This window comes from Cetorhinus maximus, chromosome 9, assembly GCF_964194155.1.
Source record: "Cetorhinus maximus chromosome 9, sCetMax3.hap1.1, whole genome shotgun sequence".
Lineage (NCBI taxonomy): Eukaryota > Metazoa > Chordata > Chondrichthyes > Lamniformes > Cetorhinidae > Cetorhinus > Cetorhinus maximus.
This window is the reverse complement of record NC_135887.1, coordinates 106,605,205-106,618,734: the sequence shown is the minus strand read 5'-3', so window position 1 is coordinate 106,618,734 and position 13,530 is coordinate 106,605,205. Positions and strand designations below refer to the sequence as shown.

Here is a 13,530-nt window from a genome sequence, read left to right as displayed (position 1 = left end):
TAGATATGTTTGGTGTATTGGCTATATTTGTAAGTGTATAAATTAAATGATGCAAAACAGGGATCCAACTCACTACCATTATTTTCTCTTTCTGGAAGTCCAATTCTTGCTGCATAACAAGGTTGTTGCTTTGCTTTGAACATTGTAGCCTCTCATATCAAAATGGAGCAAGACAAATACAGATCGCAATTGTTACCAGATATTGCTTCTTCCAGATTTATAGGCCCAGGCTGCCTACCAGAGCCACCCCACAGGGATAAAACTCAGCGAGTCAATTTATTTATGCAATATTGCATGTATTTTTTAATGGGGAGGCACACCAGCCTTGCTAAGCACGCTTTGATCTTCTGTCTTTAGTTTTCCATGTCTGGGTCCCAGCACTGATCTGTGCTGTCAAAAAAACTACGCAAGACTGCACAAGAAAAAGTTCAACTTGATGAGAACAAGCTGACCCCCAGCTTCGAAGAAGACTTCAGAGCCCAGGGTCTGATTGTTAGCAACATGCTCTTTATCATTGTCCTTGCGACAGAAAGCGGAATTCCAGCAATTCCTGGCCTGATTCATTACAGTGGGAAGAGATGTTAATTGTTTTCATTGCTGGATGCTGATAGTGTGTACTTCATGTCATCTTTTACCTAGTGCTTGCTTTTACGTTTACTTTGTAGTGTTGCTTATCAGTGCAGACAGTCTTCTGATCCACCTTTCTAAAGCTGTCAGCCAAAGATAACTCTTCTTCTTTGAATAAACTGCAAACTGCATCAAAAAGGTGACAGTGACAGAATGATCCAAATAATATTATTTTTCTTCTTTCCAAATGATTGTGATTTTCCCAAAATTGAAGGACTAAAAATTTTTATTATAAAAATATAATCACTGATATTTTTCTGTAAAGTGCCTCCTCTAGTCACATGACATAAAACTGCATACCAATTCTAATGCTTACAGTGATAGGGGAAATAGGATGGCCATACAAATACAAATGCTTAAAGAAGAAAATGAAATGATAAAATTTAACAGCACTGTTTGGAAATAAACAAGGTACCAGGTAGTTCAGTGTTGTTGGTACTGATCCAGATTAAAAAAGGTGCCAGGTTTGATCCCTGATCTGTGGTATTATCATCTGTAGGCATGGGGTTAGCTTTCACATGCTGATGATACCCTGCGCCAAATTTCATTAATCCCTCAATCACCTCTACCACAGAGGTGACTGTCAGATATTCAGACTTGGAAGAGTCGCAACTTCCTTCAGTTCAGTCCTGGAAGACCAAAGGCATTGTCTTGGGCTACCCACCATAAACTCTGCCCCCTTGCCACCAATTCCTTAACTTCTTGGCCATTGTTTCAGGTTGAGTTACGCTGTTTTTACCCTTGGTGTCTTAATTGGCCCTGAGCTTAGATTGTGACCCATATCCCTTGCACAAAAATTGCATCTACTTCCAGTCCTCTCAACCTTTGTCCATCCATTGCTGAAACCCATTGTCACCCCTAGTCTCACTTACTCTTGTTGCTGACTGTCCTTCCTGTTACTCTCATAAACTTAAATTCATGCAGACCTCTGACACATGGGGCTGAGTTTTTAATTACAGAAGGGGGTGAGTAGTGCTGCGGCTGCGCATTGAAAATTGCATTGCCTGAGGGTGTTACTGGATCCTGATGCCTCCAGAATGCGACACAATTTTCAAAGGGAGAGCGGTGGGGTGGAGGGAAACAGGAGCCCGCTTGCCTCCAATTAACTGCTCATTAAACTTCTTGAGAAGCTTTTTAACGGGCTGAGGAAGGTCAGGAGGTGATTTTCAAACTGGAAATTGCCAAACCCAAACATTCTGCTGCACTACGGTGCACAGCAGTTGGATTCAATGTGGGGAGCTGCAAAGTTATTTTAAAACCTGAAAAAATTTTGCCACCAGGGCTTTCGCTGTGAAATTGGAAGCAATACTGGCTAGGCATTTGGCAAATTCTCTGAGTGTTGAGGCTTCTGGTCCTCTGAATTCCTGTCTCCCTTCCTGTGCAAGGCAGCAGCAGGCCCTGTCATGACTGCTGTCTGCTTTTGACCCTGCTGCACTAGCAGGCATCTCCTGCCTCTCGCAGTGCTCAGTGCCAATAATTGGGTGGGGTTGAGACCTGGAAATTATCCTGGGAGCAGGTTCCCAATCCCGCATTGAAAATCAAGCCCTTGTATTCTCCTGCTTGTCTATAACCTCTGTCCTCACCAACATACGTTGCCTTCCCTGAGGCATGAAATTTAAAATCTGCATCCCTCATCTTCGAATCCCTGCATGGCCTCACCCTCATCCTACCTCCGCAACTTGCTCCAGTCCTATTTGCATTCACCTCCTCACTCTGTTCCTCAGACTTTGACCTGCTGTGCATTCCCTCTTTCTTTCCACCCCTCCATTGGTGGTAGAGCCTTTAGTCCCCCTGTGTTCTACTCTCTGGAATACCCCTCTAAAACTCTCCACCTTGAGCTTCTTTTTCAAAAACTTTCACATAGTTCATCTCTTTGACTAAACCTTTGGTCACCATTCCTAACCTCTGCTTTTCTGACTCAACATCAATTTTCCTTATGCCCACCTGTGAAGTGATTCAGAACTTTCTTTATGTTAAAGGTGCTATGGAAGTGCAAATTTTTGCTGTTGGCTGATCTCACTTAGGTCTTGTGTAGGAACAGTGCATTTGCCTTTGATCTGCCTGGGTAGGGAAAGGGGAAAAGGAATCAGTCAGGATTCAAACTCCTAATCACTTTACATTGATTGCTGCTGAAATGTGCATGCAGATATTGGGTGTGAATAGGTTTGAGTTTGAATTCATCAGAGGCTGACTAGTCTGCAAACGTTCACGGCCTAGGTTTAGATATGGGAAATTATCATTAGGGTGCCTGGAAGCACTGGGCAAACTCATGCCCAGCAAGGATCAATGCTTCAGGAGAGAAAATTAGGGATGGGACAAGAGATGGTTGTTTGTAAACTTTTTAAAAATAAGTATGGCAATGGATTCCAACAGTCAGGGGTTTTTTGTATCATCTATGCTGATATTTAATGCTAATACATTCCAATGAGAAAGAACAATTCCAAGGGGAGGGGCCACTATCCATGGTTAACTAAAAAAAGTTAAAGACAGTATCAAACGTAAAGAAAAAACAGATAATTACACAAGGACGGGTGGCAGGTCAGAAGATTGGAAAGAATATAAAGAACAGCAAAGAATGACAAAAAGGTTAATAAGGAGGGAAAAATCTGAGTATGAGAGAAAGCTAGCTAGTAACATAAAGACGGAGAGTCAGAGTTTCTATAGATATATAAATAAGAAAAGAGTGAACAAAGTTTGGCATGGATAGAAGATTGGATGGCTAACGGGAAGCAGAGAGTTGGCATAAATGGGTCTTTTTCTGGTTGGCAGGATGTGACGAGAGGTGTGCCACAGGGATCAGTACTGGGACTTCAACTTTTTACAATTTATATAATGACTTGGATGAAGGGACCAAAGGAATGGTTGCTAATTTTGCTGACGAAACAAAGATAGGGAGGAAAGTAAATTGTGAAGAAGACCTAAGGAGGCTGTAAAGTGACATAGATAGGTTAAGTGAGTGGGCAAAGATTTGGCAAATGGAGTATAATGTGGGCAAATGTGAAATTGTTCATTTTGGCAAAAAGAATTAAAAAAAAGCTTATTATCTAAATGGTGAGAGATTGCAGAGCTCTGAGATTCAGAGGGACCTGGGTGTCCTAGTGTATGAATCACAAACGGTTAGTATGCAGGCACAGCAGGCAATTAGGAAAGCTAGTAGAATGTTATCATTTATTGTGAGGGGAATTGATTACAAAAGTAGGGAGATTATGCTTCAGTTGTACAGGGCATTGGTGAGACCACATCTGGAGTATTGTGTACAGTATTGGTCTCCTTATTTAAAGAAAGATGTAAATGCGTTAGAAGCAGTTCAGAGAAGGTTTGCTAGACTAATACCAGGAATATCCTATGGTTGTCCTATGAGGAAAGGCTGGACTGGTTACGCTTGTATCCACTGAAATTTAAAAGAGTAATAGGTGATTTAATTGAGACCCTTAAGATGCCGAGTGTGTCTTGACAGGGTGGATGTGGAGGGGATGCTTCCTCTTGTGGGAGAATCTAGAACTAGGGGTCACTGTTTCAAAATAAGGAGTCGCTCATTTAAGACAGATGAGGAGAAATTTTTTCTCTCAGAGGGTTGTGAGTCTTTGGAGCTCTCTTCCTCAAAAGGTGATGGAAGCAGAGCCTTTGAATATTTTTAAGGCAGAGCTAGATAGATTCTTGATTAACAAGGGGGTGAAAGGTTATTGGGGGTAAACAGTAATATGGGGTTGAGGTTACATTCAGATCAGCTGTGATCTTATTGAATGGCAGAGCAGGCTCGAGGAGCCGACTGGCCTACTCCTGCCACTAATTTGCATGTTAGTATTTGTTGATGTTTGCATCAAAAATAAGACAAACTTCAAAAAGTGAAAACAAAACTAGACTAAAAACAGAAAATACTGGAAACACTCAGCAAGTCAGGCAACATCAATGGAGAGAAAAAGGGAGCTAATGGGCAGAATTTTTCCCTTGGCGGGCGGGCTCGGCGGGAGCGGTCGGGAAACCGAACGCCGCCCGCAATTCTCACTGGACTGCGATTTCACGCGGGTGGGCCAATTAAGGCTGCATGTTTTGGGGGGGGTGGTGGGCGGAGGAGGACGAGTGGGCTGAGCACGAACTTGGCACATGTGTGTGATTGAGCGCTTCATAATCCCCCTGAGGTACAGAGCTACCTCAGGGAGATGAAGTGTTGTTTGAAAAAAGTAACAAAAATAAAAATGTAACAAAACATGTTGCCTCTCTGTCACATGAGCAGGGACGTGTTATTAATTCAATTGTAAAACATATTTTTTTGCTTTCGGACACCTCATCCCGCCTGTGGATGAGGTTTCCAAAAAATGCAAAGGCGGTTTGGCCTTTTCGCCTGCCTGCCAACCGTTAGGTTGGACGGGCAACAAAAAAATTAAGTTAATTGATTATTTAATGGCCTTACTAGGCCTTTTAATTGTCAGCGGGCAGGCTGCCGACTCCAGCATGTGCCCGCCAACTGAACTATCACGCGACTGCACGTTGATGTCGGCACACTTGGCCGAAGTCAACCCGCGTCATTTCACACTCGAGCCTGCCCGCCCACCGAGCAAAAATTTCTGCCAAATTTTGTTTTCGTTAATTTTGGTTTTTCTCTCTGCAGATGCTGCTGAGTATTTCCAGCATTTTCTGTTTTATTGTCAGATTTCCAGCATTCACAATATTTTCTTTCTCACACACTCAAAATGCTGATTTTAATATCCGTGTGCCTGCACTTCAGAAAGGTTAAAAACTTTTACTTTCTCAACATATTTTCCAAACGTTCCAGGCTTCTGGAACTATTCTGATTCCAAAGTGTGGATGTAACTTTGAATGAATTAAGTGAATGAGTCACTTCAGAGTCTACTCAGATCTGCTACATCATAAACCAGGGTTTTATCTTTCTAATAGCAATTGCTACTGCACTCAAACCCATGTTGAGTTAACAACAACTTTACAGTGAAAAACTGTACTGGACCTACAATTTAACTACAGACCTTGAAGAGGTGCAAAGTTAACTTGGACTCAAAGGTGAACAAGTCTGTGGTGAAATCCCTTTAATTCTTAAAATTCCAAAAAAATCTCATTTGCAACAAATGAGTGGTGAGCCAACAAACTGTTGATTATGCTTTGCAAATTGATGCAGAAAAAGAGAAATAGGGAGGATTAGAGGGAAAGTTAAACTTGGAAGCAATATGTCAGAAGAAAAATTGATTTTTGTCTTTGGAAGTGTTCCTTAAAGAAAGTAAGTATATCCCAACAAGAAAAAATAACAAGGTCAAGATTATTCCAGCTCACTGAGGAGGTCAAGAGAAACCTAAAGGCTAATTATTTTAGGAAATATGAGAAACACTTATTTGGGGTTGGAGTTGGGGCATTACAAAGGGTTTGGGAGGTGGAAAAATCAGCAAAGTGATCCTACTGCTTTTTTTTAACTGCAAGGAAATGTATGCACGCGTGGATGTTGGGCCAGGACAGGATTAATTACCGCTGTGATGACCTTAACAGTTGAATAGTCTGCTGACAATCACCAACCAGGCTCATGCATGAAGATTTGCTGCTCATTTGAGATGCTGAAAGTTGGATGATATCTGTAGTCTTATTTCCCAGGCTTAAATTAGCAGATTATAAAGTAGTGTGGATTGATGTAATGTCATTTGAGGCTTATTAAAATGAATATGGAAAAAGGTAAATGATCAGAATAAAAGCAGTAGAAAGGAACAAGAGGAACCCAAAGACATTTTTTGGCCATATAAGATGTGAAAGGAATGAGAAAGAGCAGATAGTGCTTTTAAGAGATAACTGGGATAGAAATATTATGGAGGATCAGGAAATGGCTGATATGTTAACTTAATTCTTCATGTCCATTTTCACAAATGAAAACTGTGGCCAAATTTCAGATCCAGTTATTTTGGCTTAGCAATCTGTAACATATGTAGATATTAGTAAAGCATGTGTAATAAAGAAACTTGAAGAATTAAATGTGTACAGGGCACCTGGAGCAGATGGGATGCGCTCTAGAATCCTTAAGGAAATGAATGAGGTTCTGGTTAATATTTTTGCAATCACTCTCTCTCTCTTTCACTGTCTGTGGCTTAGGTTGAGGGAATCGTAAATGTTATTCCCAATATAAAAAAAAGAGCAAGAGATGATTTGGGGAATTACAGACAAGTTCACTTAACATTCATAATGGAAAAAATGGTTGAGAGCATTTTATGAGATGCTATCAATGTTCACGTAAAGAATAAAGGAGCCATAAGGAATAGTCATCATGAATTTAGTGGCAATAGTTCATGCCTCACAAATTCACTGGAATTCTTTGAGCAGGTAACTAAACAAGTAGGTGCACTTTACTTGGATTTTCTGAAGGAATTTTGATGGAAGTTCTACAAACAAGGCTTCCAAAAATGATCAAGGCTCATAGAATTAATGCCAAATTAACTTGCTGGATTGAAAACTGACTTGGCATAGGAAATAGAAAGTGATGATGAATGGAAAAAAAGGCCCTCTCAGGATTTAATTTGCAGAATAATATAGCTCCAACTACCAGCTCACTGGACAATATTTTGTAACCAAGTACTGTGAATAATGCATTTCACTTTGGACCATTCCATGATTAAAACATCAAACACAACAGCAAGAAGAAGCAAAGTTTGTGTGCTTGTTGAGGTGATGGTTGTTCGTTCTGAGGAATGGAACAATTTCTATTTGGGCTCCCAATGTTGGGGTCAAGCTGTTTGGATCAGGTAAAACTGCTCCAATCTGTCCCAAATACTGTGCTTTAAATCAACTACAGCCAGTGTTCTGGTTCCCAGACCAACAATCATGTGCCTTGTCAATTCAGTGCAAGCTAAAGGCTGCTTTGCTTTGTGGGCCTGTGAACTCATTGTTTACATGTGGCCAAATGGAATGAAAGTTTTAGTAATTATTAATGGAATTTGAGGAGTTACTGATTAGTAACTAATTGATAATAAATGTTCATTTTGTTGGCACAATATGTATGCTATTCATTAATGCAGATGCCAGTCAAATATAATACATTATTCCACAAAGGGATCAGCATATTTTCACTAGGTAGCAGAATTGTTCCTTCTTCATATGTCATAATTTTACTCCATAGAATCATCCTGTGTCGAGAAGTTTCTCTCAAAGGACTGGAAGGAGAAAATGGCTGGACTCAATACAGGGGAGATACTTGGTGAGATCAAAGGTACGTGCTGAATTTGAATTGTTGCTTGATTCTCAGGGCAAATAGTATTCTGAGGAAAATTTTCCAACACAAAATAGGGAACAACTAGTTAAACTAGATTTGGTAATTAAACAAATTCCATACTAATTAGAGGGAAGAGGCTTGAAATCCTTCATAGAAATGGGATGGGGGGAAGGACTTCACTTTGTTAGTTCAATGCCTTAGACGATAACACTTGTGCTTTATGTACAGCTAAACTTCTATTTTTTACACCCGCTATGAATTTGAATGAAAAAGCTTCACTGTGACTCCACCTGAGTACATGACCTTACAGGACCTTTTTGTCAAACTTGCTCAGAATACCTCATGTAGTACAAGCTGTAACTCATCATTGCATTGGTCTGTGATGCAGTTGGTATTCAAACTATATATACCACAAACTATTGTTAGAATAAGGTAAAGCACTTCTAATTTTGATGTCCTAGACACATTTCATATTAATTTGCATTTTGTCTCCCTGTATAAAGGCCCTTTTTTAATGTGTAATTGGATGGGAGGGAATGGGGGTGAGGGTAAAATCCCTCGAACCTGGTCACTATGAGGACCGTATATTTTTCGCGCCTTCATTTCAGTTTCTCAGTCACCACACCCAAGCTTAACTAATAGCACACAGCACACAGTGAAGAGTCATTGGACACACATAATCAAACACCGAACAATTGTAGAACTAAAGGACTTTATTTTAAATTATACTAACATAAACAATGAGGTTGTGGTTCTGGGTGATCAACTTGATGAGGCAGACAATCAACATCGGAAAAGGAAATACATCCTCATAATTACTGTCCTTGAAATGTCCTGGTCTGCTCGCTATCAAGCATCTCGTACTCCACTTTCATACAGATAAGCGTTGGTACCAAGCAATGGCTTGATTGCTTTGGCCCTGATAGAGATGATGCAAGTCTGTGTCACGATTTGGCCATTTAATCCAAACCTAATCTCCAACTTCAAATCGTGGTTCCCTTTTGTATGTTTGCTTGTTGAACTGTGCTTTTCCTTTACCTTGTCGCTTTGTGATTTCTTCTGTTTTCGCGCTGATGTTCTCGATGGATAGCTTGGATTAAGAAGGATCAATGGCTTGTGAAAGTTACGACCAGTCATAAGTTCTGCCAGTGTCTTTCTAATTAGAGATGTGAGGTGGATTGACATATGCAAAGTAGGATATAGATTATTCAAACGTTTTCTCCTCCGACATTCTAGCTCTCGGACTGTCATTGATTGTCCTGTTGAATTGTTCAACACCACCGTTCAATTGCAGGTTGTATCATGATGGTAGTGAATTCGATAACGTGCTAGGAACTCCATGAACTGATTGGAAACAAAGCGCAGTCCGTTGTCTGTGGTGATAGTTTTCGGTAAACCCCATTTTGTAAACAGCTTGCTTTGAATATCAATGACTGAAGTGATGGTTATTGAATTTGTTGTGATTTCTGGCCATTTGCTATGTAGATCATGAACCATAGACAAAATAACATTGATTACAGGAGACTGCTTGCACTTCTCCAAAAATGTCTACTTGCAGTTGCTGTCATGATTTAGTTGGCCACGAGGTCAGTTGTAGAGTTGTGGGATAGGGTTTAACAAATTTTTTGCTGAGTGTACAAACTACACAGTTCTAATGAACTTCTCTATGCAGTGATTTATTGTTGGTCACCAGACTACTTGATAGAATTGTTGTTTCAGCTTAACAACACCTGGATGTCCTTTATGGGCAAAATGCAATAAACACCGCTGTGCTTTCAGGATAACCTCTGGAGTTCCACATGCCATGCAGTTGTCACCAAACAATGCAAGTTCATTGCATACTTTAAAGTATGGAACCAGTTCTTCCTCTATTTCTTGAGGCCACTCAGTTTTTAGGCTCTGGCTTACTTTCTGCTGTATGTTGTCTGTTGCACATTCTGTTTTCAGCTTCTTTCGTGGAACAAGATTTGCAGCCACATGTGAAATCACTGCAATCACATAGTCTTCAATGTCGCAGGTTGCTTTGCTATCGTTAATGCATTCTGCGATAGTAGTACAACTAAGCATGCCAGCTACTCAGTTGATTGAACCTCTGGGATACTCAACCTCGAATTTTACTGATGAAGACAATCTTACTATCTGTAGGTGTGTAGAGGTCGATGACCAGATCTTGACGTGGCTAACAATGTAGTTAGCACTTGGTGATCAGTGTGGAGAGTGACACAGGTGCCAATGTTCACAGGTGTAGATGCAGGCTAATGCTTCCCACTCTCCAGTAGAGAATTTGTGTTCAGTTTCCAACAACAGGCTTGATGGATATGTGATTGAATGAAGCTGTTACGATCCCAGGGTGGAACCCGGCTTGATAGATCTTAACTTTTATTTTTTGTTTAGATATGTGGAGAGGGGCTACTGAACAGAGTCACAGGAGTCAGCTGATGAATTTTGAACAAAAGAATAAAACATTTATTAAACAAGAAAAGATGAATTATATTACAGTACTCCTTCACCCACACCAATACCTTTACAGATATATACCAATTTGTAAGGATAGCACAAGTTACAAAAGCTATCTTACACTCTAATGTTCACAGTAAGTACACAGTCCATGTAAACCAATAGGCGACCTGTGGTCAGATACACCACGGTCTGAAACCAAGTGACAGATGCCATCCCAACAGATGCTATGGATCTCTCCTCAACTTCCCCCAGACGGTTGTCACACCATGAGCCAACCGGTCTCACTGAACTCCATCTTTCACATAAGGGTTTCCAATCTCCACTCTCCAAGAACTTGCTTTGGAATCTTTCCCCAAACAACACTTTCTCTCAGACCTTCCACAAGGGTCTATTTCCAGGGTTTCGAACTCTCCTCTTGATATTCCTCTCCCCGGATCACCACGTGTATTCAAACCTCCCTCCATGCACTCTCTTTTAAATGCTCAGAACACCATTGCTTCACATGCCCATAGTAAAGAGTTACAGACCTTCAGCTATCTCTTTGGACCTCATACTTCTCGCACGCCGATATTGCTTTATATCTGCATCCTGCAGCTTTTCCTCTTTAAGCTTGAAGCTTGGAGCCATCCTGTCTGCTCCCTAATTTCACTTCCACAGAACAGGACCTTTTCCAGATCCCTGTCCTTGACCTTTAACTAGACAGTCCTCTTGGATCTTCCCTGTTCCACTCCCCTGGACTTGGGGACTTTTTTCTTTAGTTTCTGGAGCCTGCTTTTGCAGTTCCTTCTCCTGTGTCCAGCTTCTCCTGGCAGCTGGCTTCAACTTTAGTTTGGGACTTGCTATCTTCCCCTGTGCTGTCCAGCCTCTCTGGAATCATGGCTTCAACTGAACTGAAACTGCTTTTCAGTTTTCTCTATCTGTGTGTGTGTCTGTGTGTGTGTGTAGGGTGTAGGCCTCCCTCTCTGTTGCTAGGCAACAGCACGGTTTTTTTTCTCTACTCATGTTTGCATTAACTCTCCTTCAAGAGTCATAAAATATTCATTAAAATGCAGGCATCTTTTAAAGTGAAACTAAAACTCAACTTCTCCTTTTCTTAACGCACAAATACAGAAATACAAATTAAACTTAAACTTAAAGATATACCTTATTCTTAACACACCCAAATATACCTATAACTTACTTAAACTATCTCTCTTTCCTAACAAAGTGAACGACCAATGTATGTAAGAGTACAGCTCCAATCACATTTCCTGACACATACATTTCCGCATGTGGGTTGAAATGCGCAAGGACTGGCGGAGGTGCTATCTTTGCCTTTAACGTGTCAAATGCTGTTTGCTGTGCAACTGTCCATTCCCTTTTGTTTATCTTTGTGCAGTAGCTTCGAAGAGGCTCCACAATCTCTGCGTATATAGGAATGAATTTGTGATAAAAGTTGGTAGTACCGAGGAACGATGCCAACTCTTTCACATTAGGCGTGGTCAGAAGCACTTGAATGGTTTGAAATGTGTAGGCTTTACTCCAGCTGCTGTCACTCTGTACCCTAAAAAGTTACCCTCAAATGCCACAAATTTGCATTTGTCCTTGTTGAGCATCAAACTGTGTTGTTTGAGTTGAGTGAGCACCACTGGTAACCTCTGATTGAGTTTTGCTTTGTCCGTTCCATGGATGATGACATATTTGAGTAGTTTGAGCTACCCTCAATGTCTGACAAGACTGAAGAAATGACTTTCTGGAATGCACTAGTTGCTGCACTTAGTCTGTAGGGCATTCTGCAGTACTGAAACACACCTTTATTAACAAAAGCTGTAAGATATCGGCTTTGCTCTGCCAGTGATATCTGAAGATAGCTCCATCACATGTCACCCGTGTAGCTATGAAATGGTGCTGTTAGCTCTTAGATTGTAGGAAGCAGGTATTTATCTGGAATGATTGCTTTGTTGAGCACCTTAAGGTTGATGCATAGTCTAAGTTCACCATTTTTGCATTGTGCAATGACCAGGTTTGATATTCATGGTAATGAGTCAATTTGCCCAATGATACCATCTGATTCTAGTCATTTCAGTTCCTGTGACACTTTGTATCATAAACGGCAACCATCCCAAATGTTGAAACATTGGCAGAATTGGTATGTCGAAGCAAGGAGCATAACAATACCCCTTAATCTCCTCAAATCCAGTAAATAAGGAAGGATACTGTTGGGTATAGACATCAATAACGTTAATGTATGCTTCAGTAGTGTCTTCAAGTTTGAAGCAAAGCTTTATTGAAAAGGCTTACCCCCATAACTATGTAGAATGTGAACCAATCTAGAGTGACGTTTTTGTAGCGCACTGGAACTGTGATCATTCTCAAAACCGAAATAATTGAGTTATTGTAAGTTTGAAGAGTATATGTAGCAGGAATGAAAGTTGCAAAGAATAATGATGGTAGAGCTTGTTGCTTAAAATAGATACTTTGGAGCCCACATCAATGAGGAGCGACATTGAGAAGTCCACGATCTCTACTGAGCATTCCTTAAAATGATCTGGCATTTTACTGTCTGTGATGGTATAGACATGCCGTGTTTCTTGGGAATAGACTCCATCACGTGTCAAACCAATGAAGTCCTCTTCTTAAATGACCTGCATCTCTTTGAGAAGTGGTACCACTTTAAGTATGAGTTAAACTTTTCCCTCGAGTTGAACATGATTTTGGGAACCAATGAGCACCTCCACAATTGGGCACATTTTTGAAGGTATCTGACCCTGGCATCTTCTTGGCAAAATGTATACCGTTCAGTCATTACACCTTTCTTCGGCCCAAAATACTTTTCGAGAACAATTACCACCATATCAAATGTAGTCTCTTCTTTTGTGAGCTGCTTGAGTATTCACTGGCCTTCTACTTTGAGACAATGTATGAGTATCACCTTCTTGCAAGTCGCTGCTACATTTGGACTGTCTATCACCATAGCAAGCAAGTAGATGTTGAGCCCCGAAATCAATCGATCCCACGGCACAGGTGGATCTCCCAGCAAAGAAAGTAACAGTGCTGGAACCAATAAATTTAAACTTTTCTCCATCATTCTTGTTGTCAGTTGTGTTGTATGCCTTGGGTGATATGCAGAGATGACACAAGTTTCTATGTCCAAACAGCAGTTTTATTTACAATGGTTTTAAAATGTCTTCTCTCATGCTTATAGCTTCTTGCTTTCAGTTTAGTTTTTCTTTCTTAGTAAACCACACCAAGGCTGGAATAATAGC

General features: G+C 40.6%; 1 protein-coding gene across 5 annotated transcripts in view; it reads left to right on the top strand.

The window, feature by feature from the left end:
• The window catches only part of sox6 (SRY-box transcription factor 6), a 710,993-nt gene that overhangs the window by 418,378 nt on the left and 279,085 nt on the right, over positions 1-13,530 (top strand). For all 5 annotated transcript variants that reach the window (XM_078549279.1, XM_078549274.1, XM_078549275.1 and 2 more), the window contains one exon: positions 7,733-7,822. In XM_078549279.1, the coding sequence (XP_078405405.1) occupies positions 7,733-7,822 (90 nt within the window). The remainder of the gene's footprint in view (positions 1-7,732; positions 7,823-13,530) is intronic.